The sequence below is a fragment of the Kogia breviceps genome, chromosome 14 (genome assembly GCF_026419965.1).
Source record: "Kogia breviceps isolate mKogBre1 chromosome 14, mKogBre1 haplotype 1, whole genome shotgun sequence".
Classification (NCBI taxonomy): domain Eukaryota; kingdom Metazoa; phylum Chordata; class Mammalia; order Artiodactyla; family Physeteridae; genus Kogia; species Kogia breviceps.
Genome location: NC_081323.1, coordinates 212,226 through 228,954, shown reverse-complemented (window position 1 = coordinate 228,954; position 16,729 = coordinate 212,226). Strand labels below are relative to the sequence as shown.

General features: G+C 64.9%; 2 protein-coding genes across 3 annotated transcripts in view; one reads left to right on the top strand and one right to left on the bottom strand.

Moving 5' to 3' along the window:
* Positions 1 to 3,504: 3,504 nt before the first annotated feature.
* Positions 3,505 to 4,499, bottom strand: NPBWR2 (neuropeptides B and W receptor 2). Its single transcript, XM_059037501.1, is given in 2 exon segments — positions 3,505 to 3,845; positions 3,848 to 4,499. Coding segments are annotated over 2 exon segments (993 nt in total).
* A 5,887-nt stretch (positions 4,500 to 10,386) lies between these two features.
* The window catches only part of MYT1 (myelin transcription factor 1), a 91,754-nt gene continuing 85,411 nt past the window's right edge, over positions 10,387 to 16,729 (top strand). For both annotated transcript variants that reach the window (XM_067013471.1, XM_067013470.1), the window contains exon 1: positions 10,387 to 11,403. The gene's annotated coding sequence lies outside the window, so the exon portion shown is untranslated. The remainder of the gene's footprint in view (positions 11,404 to 16,729) is intronic.

The following is a 16,729-nucleotide window of genomic DNA, read 5'->3' as shown; positions in this document are numbered from 1 at the left end:
AGACAATCAAGCACTGCACTGCCCACCCCTGTAGCCAGAGGTTCCTGTGGAGCCAGCGGGTGGGCTACGGGTTCTCTTCACTCCCCGCTCCCCCCACTCTAGCTCCTTTCTCGTTCCTCGGGCAGATCCAAGGGAGTTTGATGACAGATGGACAGAACTGCTTCCTTTGGCAGCCCCGAGATTCTGATATCCTCCTGGCTCCTGCGTGGGCCCGGTCCTACCCAGGCTGACTGTCGGGCAGACAGCCCTGTCAGAGAGAGGGGGCCTTCGCAGGGGGCATCCAGGGCCAGCTCGGTCGCAGGGCTTGGGCACAGGCAGAGGGGCCAGTGTCCGGGTTTCTATAAGTGTTAACGACAAGCGAATTGCTGTTAACACAAAAACTTAGCATCAAGGGAAAGTTTAGGGTGCCCGCTGTGATGGCCAAGAAGAAGGGCCCCTTGTCCTTTGCTGCCAGGTCTGCCAGGGTGGCCAAATGAAGCCTTCTTCCTCGCCGCCCTCTCTGCAGACACACCAAGATGAAGACAGCTACCAACGTTTACATCTTTGACTTGGCCCTGGCAGACACTTCGGTGCTGCTGACGCTGCCCTTCCAGGGCACAGCTGTCCTCCTGGGCTTCTGGCCCTTTGGGAACGCCCTGTGCAAGACGGTCAGCGGCGGTTAGCATGGGGGGCACTCAGGAGGCAGTGAGGTCCTGGTGGAGGAGGCGGCTCAGGGTGGGCTCCGGGCTGCCAACCAGGCCGACCCCACAGCGGGCGTCTGCTCTCGTCCCCGTCCGGGCAGGGCTGAGGGGCCGGCCAGCAGCCCGTGGGACCTCGGAAGCGGGACCACGGCTGGCTCGTCCTCCCCACCTGCACCCAGACCTCGCCTCGGTTCCCACCTCCGACCCCGCCCCCTGCCTCCAGCCCCGCCCCGCCCCCACCTCTACGCCCCACCGGCCCGACCCGGCCTCCAGCCTGCAGCCCCACCTCCGCCCCCTGCCCCTTTCCCCGCCCCACCCCCACCAGCTGAGCTCGGTCAAGTCTTCCGGCTTCTCTGAGCCTTGGTTTCCCCGCCTGCGCAGAAGGGACGCCGAACCTTGCTCACGGGGTAGTGGGGAAAGGCCGGGTGGGGGAGGGCTCAGCGGATGGGCTGGACCGGGGAGGCCGACGGCTCACCTGGCGCTCTGCACTTGGCCCACCAGGGGCGCTGTGGCCCGCGGGAGACTGCGCGCAGGGGCCGCGCCGGCTGGTGCCGGGCCGGGGTCCGGGCCACGGCGAGGGGATTCGGGGAGTGGAAGGAGAGGGCCGGTTCTCCCCGGGACCAGGAGCCCAGAACATGGGGACACTCCCTCCCCGCTCCCCAGGCCATCCCTGGAATCACGGTGGAGGGGGCGGCATTTTCCCCGGGGTCCACAACTCACCCGGGCGGGATCCCGGTGAGGGCTCTCGTCTGCCTCCAGCCTTGGCTGGCCCATGGCACCCCCACCCTCGGTGTCTCGCGGGCCCTGCGTGAAGACCCTCCCTGCCATCGGATGTGGACTGCCCGGCTGCGCCTGCTCCTCCTCGGTCCCCCCCGTGGAGTTCCCAGTGCGAGACGCTGGCTCCCGTCCGTCGCTGGGCTGTGTGGGGGGCGGGGGCCAGCCCAGGGAATAAAGAGCGTGGGGTCCGTTGAGGAGGCTTGGTTGGCACCTCCTGGGTTAGGGAGATGTTCTGCTAGGGACGGGGTGGGAGACCCTCGCTCGGCTCCGCGTTCCCGTGGGCTTCCGGCTGGCACAGCCCCGCCCCCGCTGCTCCGCGTTCGCGCCACGCGCATTCACGCCTCGCTTCGGCCCGGCTGGGGTCTTCGCCGGGGTGTGGGGGCCGCAGCTTCTCCTCTCGAGGGGCTCGCGGGGCGGAGGATGAATGCTGACGGGTTAGTCACGGCTGCTGCTTGCAGAGGTGTGGCTGCAGCACAGTGAGAGAGCAGATCGGGAACAGCTAGTTGTTCGTGGCAGAGGCTGGGTGCTGGTGGCGGTTTGGGAAGTGGCCACAGCCCCTGAGTGTGGGCAGGACTCTCTTCTAAGGAACAGAAAGTAGCAGAATGGCTTCCCAGATAGGCCTTAAAGGTGTGGAGGTTTCCGCCTGGCCGTCTCTCCTCTCGGATGCTGCCCTGGGGGCTCGCTGCCACCCCCGGAGGGTGCCCCAGCAGCCTGTGGACGACGGCCCGCAGGGCCAGGAACCGAGGCCTCCTGCCGGTGGCCACGAGAGGGAGCAGCTCCTGCAGCCCCAGTGCGGCCTTCAGGTGACTGGGGCCTTGGCTGAAGTCCTGCCTGAAATGTCTTGAGAGACCCTGAGCTGGAGCCAGCTGAGAGCTGCTGGAAGGTTCCTGACCCACACGAGTTATGAACTAGTAAATGTTGTTCTGAGCTGCTAATTTGGGGGGAATTTTTTTATACAGTAACAGCTTACTGATACCATGTGGTCAGAAGGATAACAGGACAGAGGTAGCCTCTGAGTTGTTTCAGGCTGAGAGGGAAGCGGAGCGGGGTGTGGGCCTGAGCTCTCCCACGTGACTGGGTGGCGGGGAGGCAGCCGTGCAGCCTGGGGGCCACCTCGCTGGGTGGCGAAAGGTGTGTCCTGCTTGCCAGCGGGACAGACTGGCTAGAGCCGTGTCCCAGGCACTAAAACCAACCTGGGGCCCATTGAGCTTCGAAGGGTTATTGGGTGCCAGGCAGGTGACTTACGGAACGGCACGGCTGGAGCTCCAGGCCTGGAAGCCCCTGGGAGCCATGGGGCCATGAGTGCAGAGCCTGGCCGAGGCCCCCCAAAGCAGTCTTCGGGGACTTGTCCTCTGACCCCCCAGCAGTGGCAGAAACGGTCTCTGAGCAGCCAGCCCCTTGGCGTTCCCACCCCGGCCCCAGGCTCAGTGTGGATCCCCTGCTGGCTGAGTCTCAGCCCCAGGCCACACCTCAAGGAGGAAGGGGCCCAGGTGCCAGCCTAAGTGACAGGTGCCCCCTCTGGATGGTGGGGGTCCAGAGGTCCTGGCAGAAGGGCCCTGGGTCCTATGGCAGGACGTGGCGGGGGGGACCACAGGCATCGGCAGGAAGGGCACAAGGGAGCCTGGGCCCTGCCGGGGGGACCAGGAGGGGACACGGGCACAGGCCTCCCGGTGAAATGTCACCTGAGTTTCGGGCTGTGAGAGCGCGCTTCATGGCCTCCTTTGATGTGCGCCTTTGGCTTTTAGAGCAACACCTGGCTTTGCTGCCCCAGGTGCCCTCCAGGATGTCTGTTGTGCCAGGACCATCTGCCTGGGCCGGCAGGCCGGGTGGGGCCAGGACCTGAATCCCTGCAGCTGGCCACCCAAGGGCTGTCTAGGAGGCAGAGACAGGGGTGGGTCCATGGCCGCCTCTGTGGGCTCTGCGGCCAGCCTTCGTGGGTCTTTCTCTTTCTGCCTGGAGGAAATAGTGATGGGATGTGGACAAGAGGGGTGTTGCTCTAAAGGAACAGAGCTTTTCTACGGCTGCGTGGGCCGCGAGGGAGGGGAGCTCATGTCCCCGGGCACTGGAACGTGGTGCAGAGGCTCTTCCGGAAGCTGTGGTCCAGGAAGGCCTAGAGGAAGGGGTTGCGGCAGGAGCTGGCGTAGCTGAGGCCGGTGACGACATCGGAGGCGATGACCAGAGGCGTCTGGGGCAGGTCTGTGGTCAGGGCCACGACTGAGACCGGGCGGAAAGGCGTCCAGCAGAGCAGGCCCACGGCCAGCACAGCCAGGACCTGGAGACTCACCTTGCGCTTGGCATTGCCCAGAGCCTTGGCTCCGGAGTGGAGCCGCAGGGCCTGCAGCCTCCGCAGCAGGTCCGCGTAGAGAACACAGAGGGTGCACGTGGGGGCACCCGCGTGTGGATGCGGCTCGCCTGGAAGCAGGCCCACTCAGGCCGTGGGAAGCTCAGCCCGCAGCGTGCGACCTGCAGCTCCTCGCTGCAGACTCTGGGGAAGGTGAGGAAGGGCGGCATTGCGACAGTGACACCCAGCCAGATGCACAGGCTGGCGATCTGGGCCCTGCGGACAGCGTGCCGGGGCATGTGGCGGGACCGCACCGCGGCCAGCACCGCCAGGTAGTGGGCCATGCTCACGGCGGCCAGGAAGTAGACGCTGGAGGAGGTGTTGCAGTGGTCGATGGCCAGCACCGGCTTGCAGAGCAGCTCCCCAAGGGGCCGGCGCTGCAGCACGTGCTCGGCGACGGTGGCGGCCAGCAGCGGTGTGGAGAGTCCGTCGGCGATGGCCAGGTTCAGAGTGAACGCGTGGGTCACCGTCTTCATCTTGGGCGCTCTCAGGGTCACGCAGATGACGGCTGCGTTGCCCGCTAGCCCCGTGGCGCAGGTGACAGAGTACACCACTGGCTGGAGAGCGCGGAGAGCCGGCAGCGGCTCAGGGAACGTGACGCTGTGTCTGGTGCCGTCGTCCCGAGAAAGGCCGGCGCCCGTTGTGCCTGGCGAGGGGGAGCCTCGGCTGTCCAGGCCCCCCGGCCCCGTGGCCCCCATCATGAGGCGGGACCGATAATGGTCTGTGCCCTGGGCAGGTGGGAGGTGCTTCCGAGCTGGGAATCTGGGCAGGGGCCTCCTTGGGCTGGATTCTGAGAAAGAAACAACCAGAGGCTCTGGAATCTGGCTGTCAGCTTAGAATGGTGGCTGCCTCAAGTTCTCTGGCAGAAGTGGTGTCCACTTTGCCAGGGTCAAGGATTCGTGGCGTCTCTCTCCATCCACCCCTTTCCAGTGGCAAGAGGGAGCCTGACCGAGTGCATGGGCACCTCCTCCTGGGCAGCACCTTCGGCTACTTGGATTCCTCCCCCAAGGCCCCCTCCGCTTGTAGAGAGCAGCTGCCAACCACCCTTCTGGGAAGGGAGGGCTTGGATCTGCACCCCCCGCCGACCCCAGCCCCTGTCCCGGCCACACCCCAAAGCACAAGCTACATAAGTCAAGGCAAACCCTTCGAAAATGCACCTCCCGTCATATTCCTGGCCCGCTTCGAATCGGGAGTCCTGGAGCAGCGCCCTCCCAGTCAAGCTGCAGACCCTCTCTGTGCGGCCACCAGCACTCTTCCTCACCGACCTGTCTGGAGACACGTGGCCAGAAGTGGGTGGCCTGGGTGACATGTGGTGGTGGCCAGCCCAGGTGGCCTCAGGGGTGGAGGGTGGAGGTGTGGCCCCCACCGGTGGGCCCCCTGCCAGCGTCCCAGTCCGTCCTTAACCACCTGGGGGGGCTTTTAGAACCTGCTCGCTGGCAGCCTCAGAGGGAACTGGCTTCCCAAAGAGTCTCCAGCCTCGTGGCAGCGCTGCTATATGCCAGGAGGCAGTGTGGGGGGGTCCCCCGGGGGGTCCCCCCCGGCTGACGCGGAGCCCTGGGCTGCGGGCACTGCTGGCTCTGGGAGACGGAGGGCTGCGAGCCTTGGCCAGGGGCCCCAGCTGTCCACCAGGGCCAAGCCTTCGTCCAGTGGGCTGCCTGCAGGTGGGGCCCCAACCCCCCGGTCCCCCAAGAACCCCGTGCTTCCAAGCGGTCTCTACACACTGGCTTTTGTTTCTGGTGTGAGGTGGGGACAGGGGCACAGGAGCTAGAACTTTCCTCGGGATACTCACGGTCCCACGTGGGCTACACGAGCTTCACAGCTTTGGACGAGGAGATTCTCTTTGAGAAGCACAGAGAAGGTGACCAGCTGGGCCTGGGAGGGAGGGAGCTGCCCTCTGGTCTGGGGGGGGCAAGTTCTGGACTGGTCTTTGGTGCCCCAGCCTGAGACCCACCGAGGCCAGGGGATGGGTGGTCAGTGAGTGTGAGGGGAGGCCTCTGCATCTGGGGCTGACGTTTGTGATTTGGGGGTGTTCGTGTGTGGGGAGGGGTGCTGGGTCAGGTCACAGCTCCTGGACACCAGAGACAGGACGGAGAGAGGCTCAGGCCTGGCGTACGGGCCGCCCGTTCCCCTTGACCGTGTGGCCTACGTGTGAGCCAGCGTGCGGGCTGGCCTGGGGCTGGGGCAGGGCTCACCTCTCTGGGCCTGGTTGTGGGTCTCCCGTGGGATGGGGCTGGGGGTCCCTATTTCCTGAGCGTCTTGGGGGGGCCCAGGGCTCTGTCTGCCCGCCAGCCAGCACGTGACCGACTGGCGCCCCCCCAGGGCGTGGGCCTGTGATGGGGGCTCTCCACCCTCACGCCCCTCCTGCTCTTTGCCCCAGCTCAGCAGGACACCAAATGCCACCCCAAACTTGCTCCGGGCCTGGCTGCGCTAGGCAGGTCTCCCCTCAAGCCCCGGGAGGAGCAGGCCGTGCCGGAATTACGAGAAACTTCCCGGCGGTTTCCCAGCATGGCCCTGGCTTCCTCTGAGGCAAGCCTTGAGTCTGGGGTCCCTGCTCACCCCCCCAGTGTGTGGCAGGGTCTGGGGCTCCGAGCCCCTCTCAGCCTGATCTCTGCTCTCCTGAGTCTGTCCCCGGCGCTGCTGGCTCCCCACCCGGCCCATTACGTCTGAGGGGGCTGGGGGTGGAAGCTGAGAGGGTGGGGGCCCCGGGGGCAGCAGGGGCTGGCGGTGCTGAGGAGGGGGCAGCAGGCCTGCCGGGGTGGTGACCCCCCCCAGGTGACCCTCATGCCGGCCCAGCGGTGGGGGGCGCCTCAGCCTCTGCTCTCTGGCCCTCGGAGCAGCAGGGGGCTTTGTCTGCACGTGGGCTGGGCGTTGTGTGCGTGTCTTCCGGGGGAGATGAGTTCCATTTTCAGAAATGGATCAGCTGTTTCCAACTAGCCTGTGAGGGGCTTTCAGGCTGTGGAGGTGGGGGGTGGCCGCAGGGGAGGGGCGAGGCCTCTGCCTGGTATCCAGGGGCTGGGGGCTGGGGCCGGTGCAATGGGAGCCCGTGGGAGTCTGCGCGGTGTGAGAGTGTGTGTGTGTGTGTGTGTGTCTGTCTGTCTGTCTGTGTGTGTGCGCGCGCGCACGCTCTGCAGCCGCTTGCTGTTGGGCGGGGGCGGGGCGGTGTGTGTCGGGGGAAGCGGGTCCTGGCGGTGAGCCTCCCCCCCCCCCACCCCTGTGCAGGGAGGAGGGAGGAGGGAGGGAGGGAGTGCGTGCAGCCACCCGACCCCGCCCAGTGCGGCTGGCGGGCAGGGAGACCAGAGACAGCGTGAAGTCGTGGAAAGCTCAGTTGAGCGGCTTTCACGGTTGTGTGTAATTCACCTGGCACGGGAACCACCTTCCACCTGAACCTGATGGGCGTCACACACACGTGACGCGGCAGACGCACGCGCTTACGCGCACACGCGTACACACGCGCAGGCACGGGCTGGGTCGCGCCCCTGCGCGCCTCTGGGTGTGCTTTGGCTACCAGGCCCGTCCCCTCTCTTGCTCTCCTACTCAGGGCTTAGAAGATAGCCCTGAAGGGTAAGTGCCGCCTCTAAGTAGGTAGCTGGAGGCTTAGCTCACTGAGAAGAGACAGGTGATTCAGAGCGCATTTCCAGGGAAGCAGAGAGAGAACTCTGTAGAACTGAGAGGGCCCGTTTCAAACCTAGCCATTCGGACCCCTGGTCCTGCCACCTGGCACCCAGCAGCCTCTCTCTCCTTCAGCACCAGCGGCACTGAGCCGTCCCCAGGGGCAGGTCATGGCTTGGAGGTTCTTGACGGTTCCTGATCTCCCTGGGCCAGGCCAGGAGGGAGACCCTGGGCTGCTCAGGGCAGGTGAGAGAGGCCTGGGGCAGCCAGACTGGGGTCCCACTGGGACTCCTGCTCAGCCAGCTCCAAAATATCGAAATATCGCAGCCCTGGGCCCAGAGTCATTTGCCTGCTCTGCAAGTATTTGTCTAGGAAAAGAGCAGTGAACAAAGAGGGGGAAATCCCTGCTTTCCTAGGGCCGCCCCTCCACTGGGGGAGGCGGAAAACAACATCGGGAAACGCCAAGGGCATCGCGAGGTTTAGCTGGAGGTCAGGGGCTCTGGGAGGAAGAAAGCAGAGAGACGTCATCTGTCCATCAACAGAGTGGTCCTGTAGAGAAGGAGATGCTCGTGCTGAAACCAAGGAGACAGGAGAGGCCTGGCAGGTGTGTGTGGGGCACGGGCCACGGGAGGGGGAGGAGCCTGGTCCGCCCTTCTAGGGACACGGGCTCTGGCCCTCCTGAGAGTTTTGAGGAGGGGAGGATGGGTCGGCCAGGTCCTTAGGCCAAGAGGGTCCTAGGGGTGTGGGGTGCGGGGAGCAGGGTGCCTTGGCAGGAGCCCTGGCCTGGGGGTTGGGAGGGGCGGGAAGGTTGGAGGTCAGGATGGAGTACAGAGTCCAAACCCGTCTGAGGCCTTTGCGATGCGGAGTTTTGAGGGGCAGCCTGGGCTGGAGGCTGGGTGCCCCGAGGCCCCCTGGGCTGCCCCGCCTGCACGGCCCCTCCCCGTGCCGAGAAGCAGGAAGCACGGAGGAGGTGCATGGCTCCGCTGGGCACCAGCCCTTCTCAGCCTGCGAGAGTAGTTAAGTCAGTTTCCAGAGGACTCCCTCTCCCCTCCCCAGGCGTAGGAGGGGTGGGGGTAGTAAGGCTCTGTCCCCTCCTTCCTGCCCAGACGCTGGCCACCACGACCAGGCCTGCTGGGCCCGACGGGGGGCTTCACGGGGGCGCCCCTGCCCTGAGCGGGCTTGGGGCCTGTCTCCTGGGAGGTCTTAGTGCCCATGGAGTATCTGTGGACTGGTCCTCGGGTCACTCAGAGCACAGGCAGGACTGGGAGGGAGGGAGCAGGTGCCTCTGTGTCTCAGGCGGGAGGGGGTCACAGGTACGACTGGGCCCTTGGACAAGCACGTGGGTGGCAGGAGTGTGTATGCTGGCCAGCAGAGTGTTCAGAGACAGACCCAGGAGGGGAGCGTCCGTGAGCCTGGATGCCGGGTTTGTCCGTGAATTCTTTTTGGTTTTAAAATTAATTAATTAATTTCTTTATTTTTGGCTGCGTTGGGTCTCCGTCGCTGCGTGCGGGCTTTCTCTAGTTGTGGCGAGCGGGGGCTACTCTTCGTTGCGGTGCGTGGGCTTCTCATTGCTGTGGCTTCCCTTGTTGTGGAGCACGGGCTCTAGGCGCGCGGGCTTCAGTAGTTGTGGCACGTGGGCTCAGTAGTTGTGGCTCGCGGGCTCTGGAGCACAGGCTCAGTAGTTGTGGCGCACGGGCTTTGTTGCTCTGCGGCATGTGGGATCTTCCCGGACCAGGGCTCGAACCCGTGTCCCCTGCATCGGCAGGCGGGTTCTCAACCACTGCGCCACCAGGGAAGTCCCTGTCCATGAATTCTTACTGAAGGTTGGTGGGCAGGCGAGGCTGGTTCATGCTCGAGTCAACTCCTGTGGAATCCTGAGTCAGACAGGAGGCCAGGCCTCCCCATGACCCTGGAGGGGGGCAGTGCTTGTCCCTCCACGTGGCCTCGTGGCCATACAGCTCAGCTGCTTTCTGGGCCCAGTGGGTCTGGGATGCTCCAGAGGCCAGATTCGCTAACCTTGGGCCAAGCTCTGTGTCCGTGGGACGGACAGGACGGACCAAGCCGGCAGCTGGCGGGGCCAGGGTGATCGGTCCTGCTGGTCCAGGGGCCTCTGGCCTTGCTTGTTCCCTCCCCCTTCCCACCTGCCCGGCGCCCACCCCAAGCTCAGAGGGTGCAGCCTGGCCTGAACCCGCGGCAGAAGCCGAGGACAGCGCGCATGCGCCCGCCCCTCCCCGCCCGCCCCCGCAGATCCTGGCGCTCCGCCCTCCTCGCCGCCACTGCCACCGTTTGCACGAACCTCCCGGCTCACTCCGGACTGCACGGTGGTGTCCTGCTCGCTGCCTTTCGACCCATGTGGGTTGGAGTGGGCGCTGTCCAGCCCGGTCACGGAGAGGCTGGTCCTCCGCGGGGGAAGGCCGGGCTCAGCTGAGGGGCCGTCACTCGCTGGGGAATCTGTGATGGGGGAGGCGGCCAGGGCAGGCCGGGAGCCCCGTGGTCACACACTCGATGCACAGGTGTGGTGGACGCGTGTGTGTCCCCGCGTGCTCCCCCTCGGGCTGACACGTGCACGTGCGGCTCGTTAACGCACCTCTGGGCCCCCTCAAGTCTGCACGGGGCAGCACCCCGCTGCCCTGCTGTGTCTTGTCTGCGTGCCCGAGGCTCTCCCACAAGGCTCAGGACCCCGGGAGGGGCCTTCACCAGGGCACCGTCCACCGCCAGGCCTTCTCCGTGGCCTCTGGGGTCCTGCTGCGGGTGACCCCTGGGGAGGCCTGGTGTCTGCAGGGCTCTGAGGGCCCTGCAGGACCCGATGCTGGGAGGGCTTCTGTGGCCGGAGTGCCGATCAGCAGGTGGGGGTCTGCGAGGGGCCACGCCTAGGGCTGGGGAGACGGTACAGGGGGGCGGTGCCGGGGAGGGGGCCCGGGGAGGCGGGATCCTGGGCTCTGAGCGGGGCTGGGCGTTGGCTGCACAAGCGAGGGGTGCCACCAGGACCAGAGGGAGGCAGCCTCAGCTCGGGGACCCGGGTCTCCTCATGGTGGGGCTGCCCCGGACGCCCCCCAACCCCTTGGCCCTGTGCTCACATGTGCTCTGCTGGTCCACATGAGAGACAGTGATGCCTCTCTGTGCGCCCGGCCCGGGGTGGGGAGCCTCTGTGCAGGGCTCGTGGGAGGACCATTTTGTTGTCGCCCTGGCAGCAGTCAGGAGAGGGGCTGGACCCACCGGCCCAGCTGAGGACTGTGGCTCGAGCCATCCTCGAGCCTTTGGCTTTGGGGTGGGGCAGGGGCTTCTGGCTGAGGGACTGAGCTGGCTGAACTGTGAGTGATGACTCAGGTCTAGAAGCCCTTTGTCCTGGCCCTTTTGGTCGTGTCTCCTCTCTGCCCGACCCTCCGCAGGGCCCTGGGCTGGGCTGGGACCACCCTGTCACGACCACGGTGCGCTCAGCCCTGGGCTCTAGGGAGGCTCCCTTCCTCCGTCCTTGGGGATGGCAGGTGGGGGGAGCTTCCAGCAGGAGACGGAGACCTGGCAGGGGCAGGGCTTCAACGTCTGGAGCTTGCACAGCAGGCCTCCCGCAGCTGTGGGCGAGGAGGTCGCCAGGGCCACTCTGGGCAGGTGAGGCCTGGGGCCTGGGCGGAGCTCAGATTTCCTCGCCCGGGACCTCAGCCCCCACCTGGCTCCAGACTGTGGGTCACAGTGGGGACGGAGGGACAGCCCCACTGACCTGGCTGGCCTGGCCTGCTGGGTCCTACAGCATCCGTGGGTCTCGAGTCCAGCTGCATAGGACCTGCGCACCGTGTTTTTTGGCGCTGGGGGAGGACAGAGGTTTGACTCCAGACGGGGCAGCTCCCCTCACCTCGCCCACCACAGTTTTAGGTTCCGTTGGCATCAGCCGGGAACGCAGGGGAGGGTGGGAAGGCAGCACGCGTGCGTGGGGACGTTGCCTGTGCAAACGAGACAGCTCCTTCGTGCCGTGGTGGTGGACTTGGCAGTGGTAGAGAGGAGGTCAGAGGCTGGGCTGGGCGAGGGTGTCTTGGGAGGGGCCAGCGTGGTCTGGGAGGGCCCCTGAGGGGAGATGAGGGTCAGCAGGGGCTGTTGGCATGGAGTCCCTGGCTCCACCTCGGAGCAGAGCCGAGCCCAGACCAGCCCGGGCATGGAGGAAGTGGTTGACGTGTGGCGGCGTCAGCCGGGACCCGGCTGCCTGGGGGCCTCTTGCCCGGGGCAGGGCCACCTTCTTGTACCCAGAGGCCCTGCAGGTACTTCGTGGGCTGCTTCTCTATGTCCTTGCTGGACTGAGGCCCGGAGTGTGGCCGCCGTGTCCTCAGAAGCGCGTCTGGAGCCCAGGACCGGGGTGTCTTTGCTTCCCGGGCCTCTTCTTGGTGCCCCAGGCCCTGCTGGGCCGGGAGGAGGCTGTGCCCCCCGCCCCCCCAGCCCTGGTGAGTCAGCAGCAGGGCCACTTCCCACCCGCCACTGCCCACGTCTGGATGCTCCTGTCACCGTGGCAGCCCCGTCCCGACAGGTCTCATTCAGGGACATTTCCCGGGGTCTACTTTGTGGCCTCTCGAGAGCCTCTCTGCCCGTGACCCTGTGACCTCCAATGTCCCCTCTTTGGGAGGGCGGGTGGCCGGCCCTCCCAGGTTACCCGTGACTGTCCACGTTTCAGCCCTGAACGTCCACATTCCAAGAACCCCCTTGGTCCTGGACAAACCACTTACCAGGGGCGCCTGTCTGGGGTGGGGGACGTGAGAGGATGCTGCCCCCCAGGGGAGGCTGCCTGGTGCGGCCAGGCCTGGGCTCGGCCAGAAGACAACCCCCGTCCCCCCCGTCCCCTTCTCCACCCAGGCCCGAGGCGCCTCTGCTGGCCTCCTTGGTCTGTCTCCTCTGGTTTAAATGCAGATGCTGTGTGCCAGGCACTGGCGGAGCCCTGGCACATCCGTGCTTTCTCCACCCCACGGTGACCCAGGAGGCAGGGCTGCTCTGGCCCCGCTTCACAGGCGAGAGCAGGAGGCTCTGGTGGGGCGTCCCCCGGCAGGCGCCACGCCTGAGCAACAGGCAGGCGTAGGTCCCGAGGGAGCCGCCGCCGTCAGCAGTGTCCGTGCGCGGACGCCCGGGGGCTGGTCCCGGTGCCAAGCCCCGTGCTGCTCTCAGGAGCCTGGCAGACGCTCCGAGCCCCGGCTTCCTTCCCGGGCCGGAGGGGTGTGGGCTTGAGCAGGGCTGGCACTCGTGCTGTGGGGACAGGTCTCAGCCGAGGTCTGTGCACACCTGCAGGCGACCGCCGGGAGTGCAGGTCTAGAGCCAGCTCTGTCCTTGCTGTTGGGCACCCGGGGTGAGGTACTCAGCACCTCTGAGCCTCCATTTCCTCACCTGTCCAATGGGGATCCTACTTCTCCTGCCTCAGAACCGGGAGAGGTTAAGTTGAGATGATGCGGGCAAGGGCTCTGCCCCGCCCAGTGCCTTTGATGCTGGAAGGAGCCCCGCCCCGGTCCCACCTGCCCGTGCCGCCCCCCGGGCCTGCTCCGGGGTTTCAGCCTTGGGCTCGGGCAGCTAGATGGGGGCTTGGAGTGAACTCTGGCCTCACGTCAGCTGTGAGTGGGACGGGAGGCTGCTGAAAGGTCGAGACCCGCAGGCAGAAAGGAATTCTTGGAGGAGGCCTGTGAGAGGGTCACCAGCCTGTGCAGGGAACTGGGAAACCTGGCGGCCAGCTGCTCGCCCGAGGTGTGGAGCTCTGCCGTGAGGGGAGCCCCTCGAAGCCCCCCTCTTCCAAGAGGCCCTCCCGGATCAGCTCTGCCTGGCCACGCAGGGGTAGCCATTTTCCCCGGGGCTGGCTGGGTGGGTGGGGTCTCTCCGTTTACAGCTGAGCCGGGCTCTCATCGTGCAGCTCAACCCTGACCCCCAGTGGCCAATTCTGAGCACTGCGGCCGAGGATTTGGGACCGATGGCCTGGGAGGTGACCCAGGGGGATGGCCTGTGACCTAGCCCAGGAGCCGCACCGCCCTTCCCAAAGTCTAGGCCGGACACACCCAACGAAGGCCCCATGGTGGACCCTCAGGCTTGGCGGCAGGGCTTCACTCCACCCAGGTGTGCGCTCGTGTTGAGGGCCATGACCCAGGGATTCAGGGATGCCCCACGTGGAGTGGGCGGGCCAGCCCTGAGAGGTGCCCCCCCACCCCCGAGCTGTGCTCCTAGGGTTCAGGGAGGATGGAGGAGCGCGAGGGGCCGCGGTGGAGGCTGGCGCTGGGGAGGGCTGAGGCGGCCAGGCGGGCAGGGCTGCACTGCCAGGGGACCTGGGGCCGGAGAGGGTTTTAGGCAGAGTAGTGATACGCTCACACTGCGTTTCAAGACAGTCATTCTGGTTGCTGGGCAGAAGGTGGGTGGGAGGGTCGAGGCTGGCAGCAGGTGGCTGGTGGGAAAGGGAGCTGCTAAGACCCCAGCCCGGTGGGGAGGAGAGCCCTGGCAGGCAGGGTGGCTGAACGTGGGGGTGTGGTTTGGAGGGCCACTGTGGGTGCCAGCAGCCCCGAGGGCAGGAAGAAGGGGAGCCCCGGTGCTGGGAGACCTAGGCCAGCCTCTCAGCTGCCAGCTGATGTGGTGATGGGGGAGGTGCAGAGGTCTGTGGGCAGGGGCTCGTTGGGTCTCATGTGTCTAAACTAACCTGGGCCCCTGGGCGGGGGGCTGGACTCAGTCCCTGCCTGAAGCCTCAGTTAGCTTCCTGCTCAGCTGTGCAGGGGCAGCGGGGAGCTCGGAGGGCAGCGCTGTGTGGTCAAATCCTACGTTTCCAGATAGCGGAGGAGAGGAGCCGGGGTTCTTTGGAGGCTGGAGAGAAGTCTGGGTAGCCGGAGGCTGCTTGGAGCCAAGAGGTTAGACAGATGAGGCAGGAGCCCGAGGGCAGCCGCAGGGCTCAGGGGCTCTGGGGACCTGATAGTTCTGTGTGAAGGTGTCACCCAAGTAGGGGGGGCTCGTGTGGTGGGCTCGCAAGTATGCAGAGGCACCTGTGGGGTACGTGCACGTGCTGTGTGCTTGCCTGCGTGCGGGGCTGTGCGCGCGCGCGCACGTGCGGTGCACCCGCACGCGTACGTGCGGTGCACCCGCACGTGTACGTACACTGCATGTTTTGTGTGCCCGCGCGTGTGCGTGCGCGTGTGCGTGGTGGAGTTCTCCCTCCTGCCTCCTTCTAGTCTCTTCCTTCGGTCCCTTCTCTGCTTGGCAACGAGAGTGATTTTTCTAAAAGCCAGTAGGATCACGTCCTGTCCCTCTCTGAAAGCCTTTACAGACTCTACTCGTCGAAATACTCACGAACGAAACGATGTGGTCGTGTTGGGGACTTGCGTCGAGACGATCTTGCGGATGTGGGTGCAGAACGGACAAAACAAAGGTGGCGGGAGCTGATCTTAGAGTTGGGCAATGCCCACGTGGGCGGTACTGGTGTTGTTCTATTTTTGTGCGTGTTTGAAACGTTGTCAGGATAAATCGCAAAAGACTTTGAAATGTCAAAAAATGTATAGGGTGTCCTGTTGGCTTACTCTTCCAGGTTTTTTGCCTTTCATTACCTTTGAACTGTTTTATAGCTCTACAATGGCGGAAAATTGATAGTAATGCAAACAATTCTGGTTCATAGAAATGCAAATGAATTTTGTCCAGTGGAGAGTAATTGATGACTGCCCTTTGGGTACTGACCGGTCTTGCTTGTATTACAAATTCTTTTCAGGATTCTGGCTTGCCCAGTTGTCGATGTGTCTGTGGTTTGGAGTCTTCTTTGATCTGGGTTGTAAAATGTAACTGGTGTCTTCGTGAATGATTGCCGTGGGGCGAGCTGGGTCCCTAGAAAGACATGTTGAAGCCCTGACTCCCAGTCCCTGTGAAGGCGACGTCATTCGGAAGTCAGGTCTCTGCAGACGTGACTAGTTGCGGTCAAGTCCTTATTAAAAGAGGGAGATTTGGACACAGACACGGAAGACGCAGGAAGAACGCCAGGTGATGACAGAGGCAGAGATCTGGGTGACCTGGGGTCATCAGAAGCCGGAAGAGGTGAAGAAGGAGCCTCAGCCTCTGGAGAGAGGGTGGCCCTGCCCACACCTTGATTTTGGAAACCTGCCTTCCAGACTGTGAGAGAATAAATCTCGGTTGTTTTAAGCCCCCCAGTCTGTGGGCTTTTGCTAGGGCTGGTAGGGGGGCCAGGGCACTCCATACCAGGAAGAAGGCAGTGCGGGGCCTACAGGAAAGGCGGAGTCTGGTGGGAGGGGCAGCCTGGCCTCGCGTGGAGGGGGGAGGTGGGGATGTGGTGGGGTGCGGGTGCGTCACTGGGAGGGGTTTGGACATCTTCCCTGAAGGCAGCATGAGGCTTTTGATACAAAACCCCCAAACCAGCTAATTCTAGAAAATGTTAAAGGCTAAATTTTTGAAGGTAAAATCTTGGCCCTCGTGTCAAAAGCTCTTCTTTCACTCGCCGTGTGCTGACTCCCGGGCCGAGAGCAGGGTGGGGGTCTGTGAGGAGGCTCCTGCAGGGAGGCCAGGGAAGGCCGTGTGGGAGAAGGCTGGGCGTCGAGGGTGGCTTCGACGTGTGCGTGGATGGACACGCGTGTGTTTGTGGACAGATCACGATGTGGGTGCCCCCGGGGTCAGACGCACTGGAGGATGAGCGCACTGCAGTGTAGATGCGTCACTGTGTGTGCGTTGCAAGGTGGATGCATTGGGTGAGATGCAGGGAGGACCCTCTGCAGTATAGACACGCTGGCTGCAGTGCAGACCCCGCTGTGTAGAAGCGTGTCTCCCGTGTCTACTCACGGCTGCTCTGAGGCCTCTGGCTGGGCCTGCGCCCCAGGCAGGGCAGGGGCCATGTCCTCCCCAGCCAGGCCTGCCCTGGCCCCTCTCTCACATCCTGTGGGGACCCTCCTCCTTGCCCATCCTCGTGAGCCCCTGGCCTGAGCTCTGTCTGTGCTGGTGGAGCCCCGGGGGCTGGTGGGGGGGTGTCAGGCCACATTTCCTCCCCGGGATCCATGGCCGTTCCAAAAGGGGCCCTCACAGTGAGCCCTACCACACAGGACTGGGCCCAGGTGACCCGAACCCGAACCCTAACCCTGTTTCAGCAGGGTCCTGGGGACCCCCCTGGGTCCCCTGACCTTGTCCCCTCCCTCACCCTCCGGAGGGGGGCAGCGTCTCGCCGTGTTTGCCCTCAAGACAGCTGCCAGCGTTCTTGGGGCCCCTCTGTGGGGTGGGTGGAACACGCCCACTAGACTCTCAGAGAGGCTGCCCCCAGCCCGGGCCACCAACACCTCAGAATTACCTGGGGGTCCCCATCCCCAGGCCCCAGGGTCAGAGCCTCTTATCCTGGGTGGAT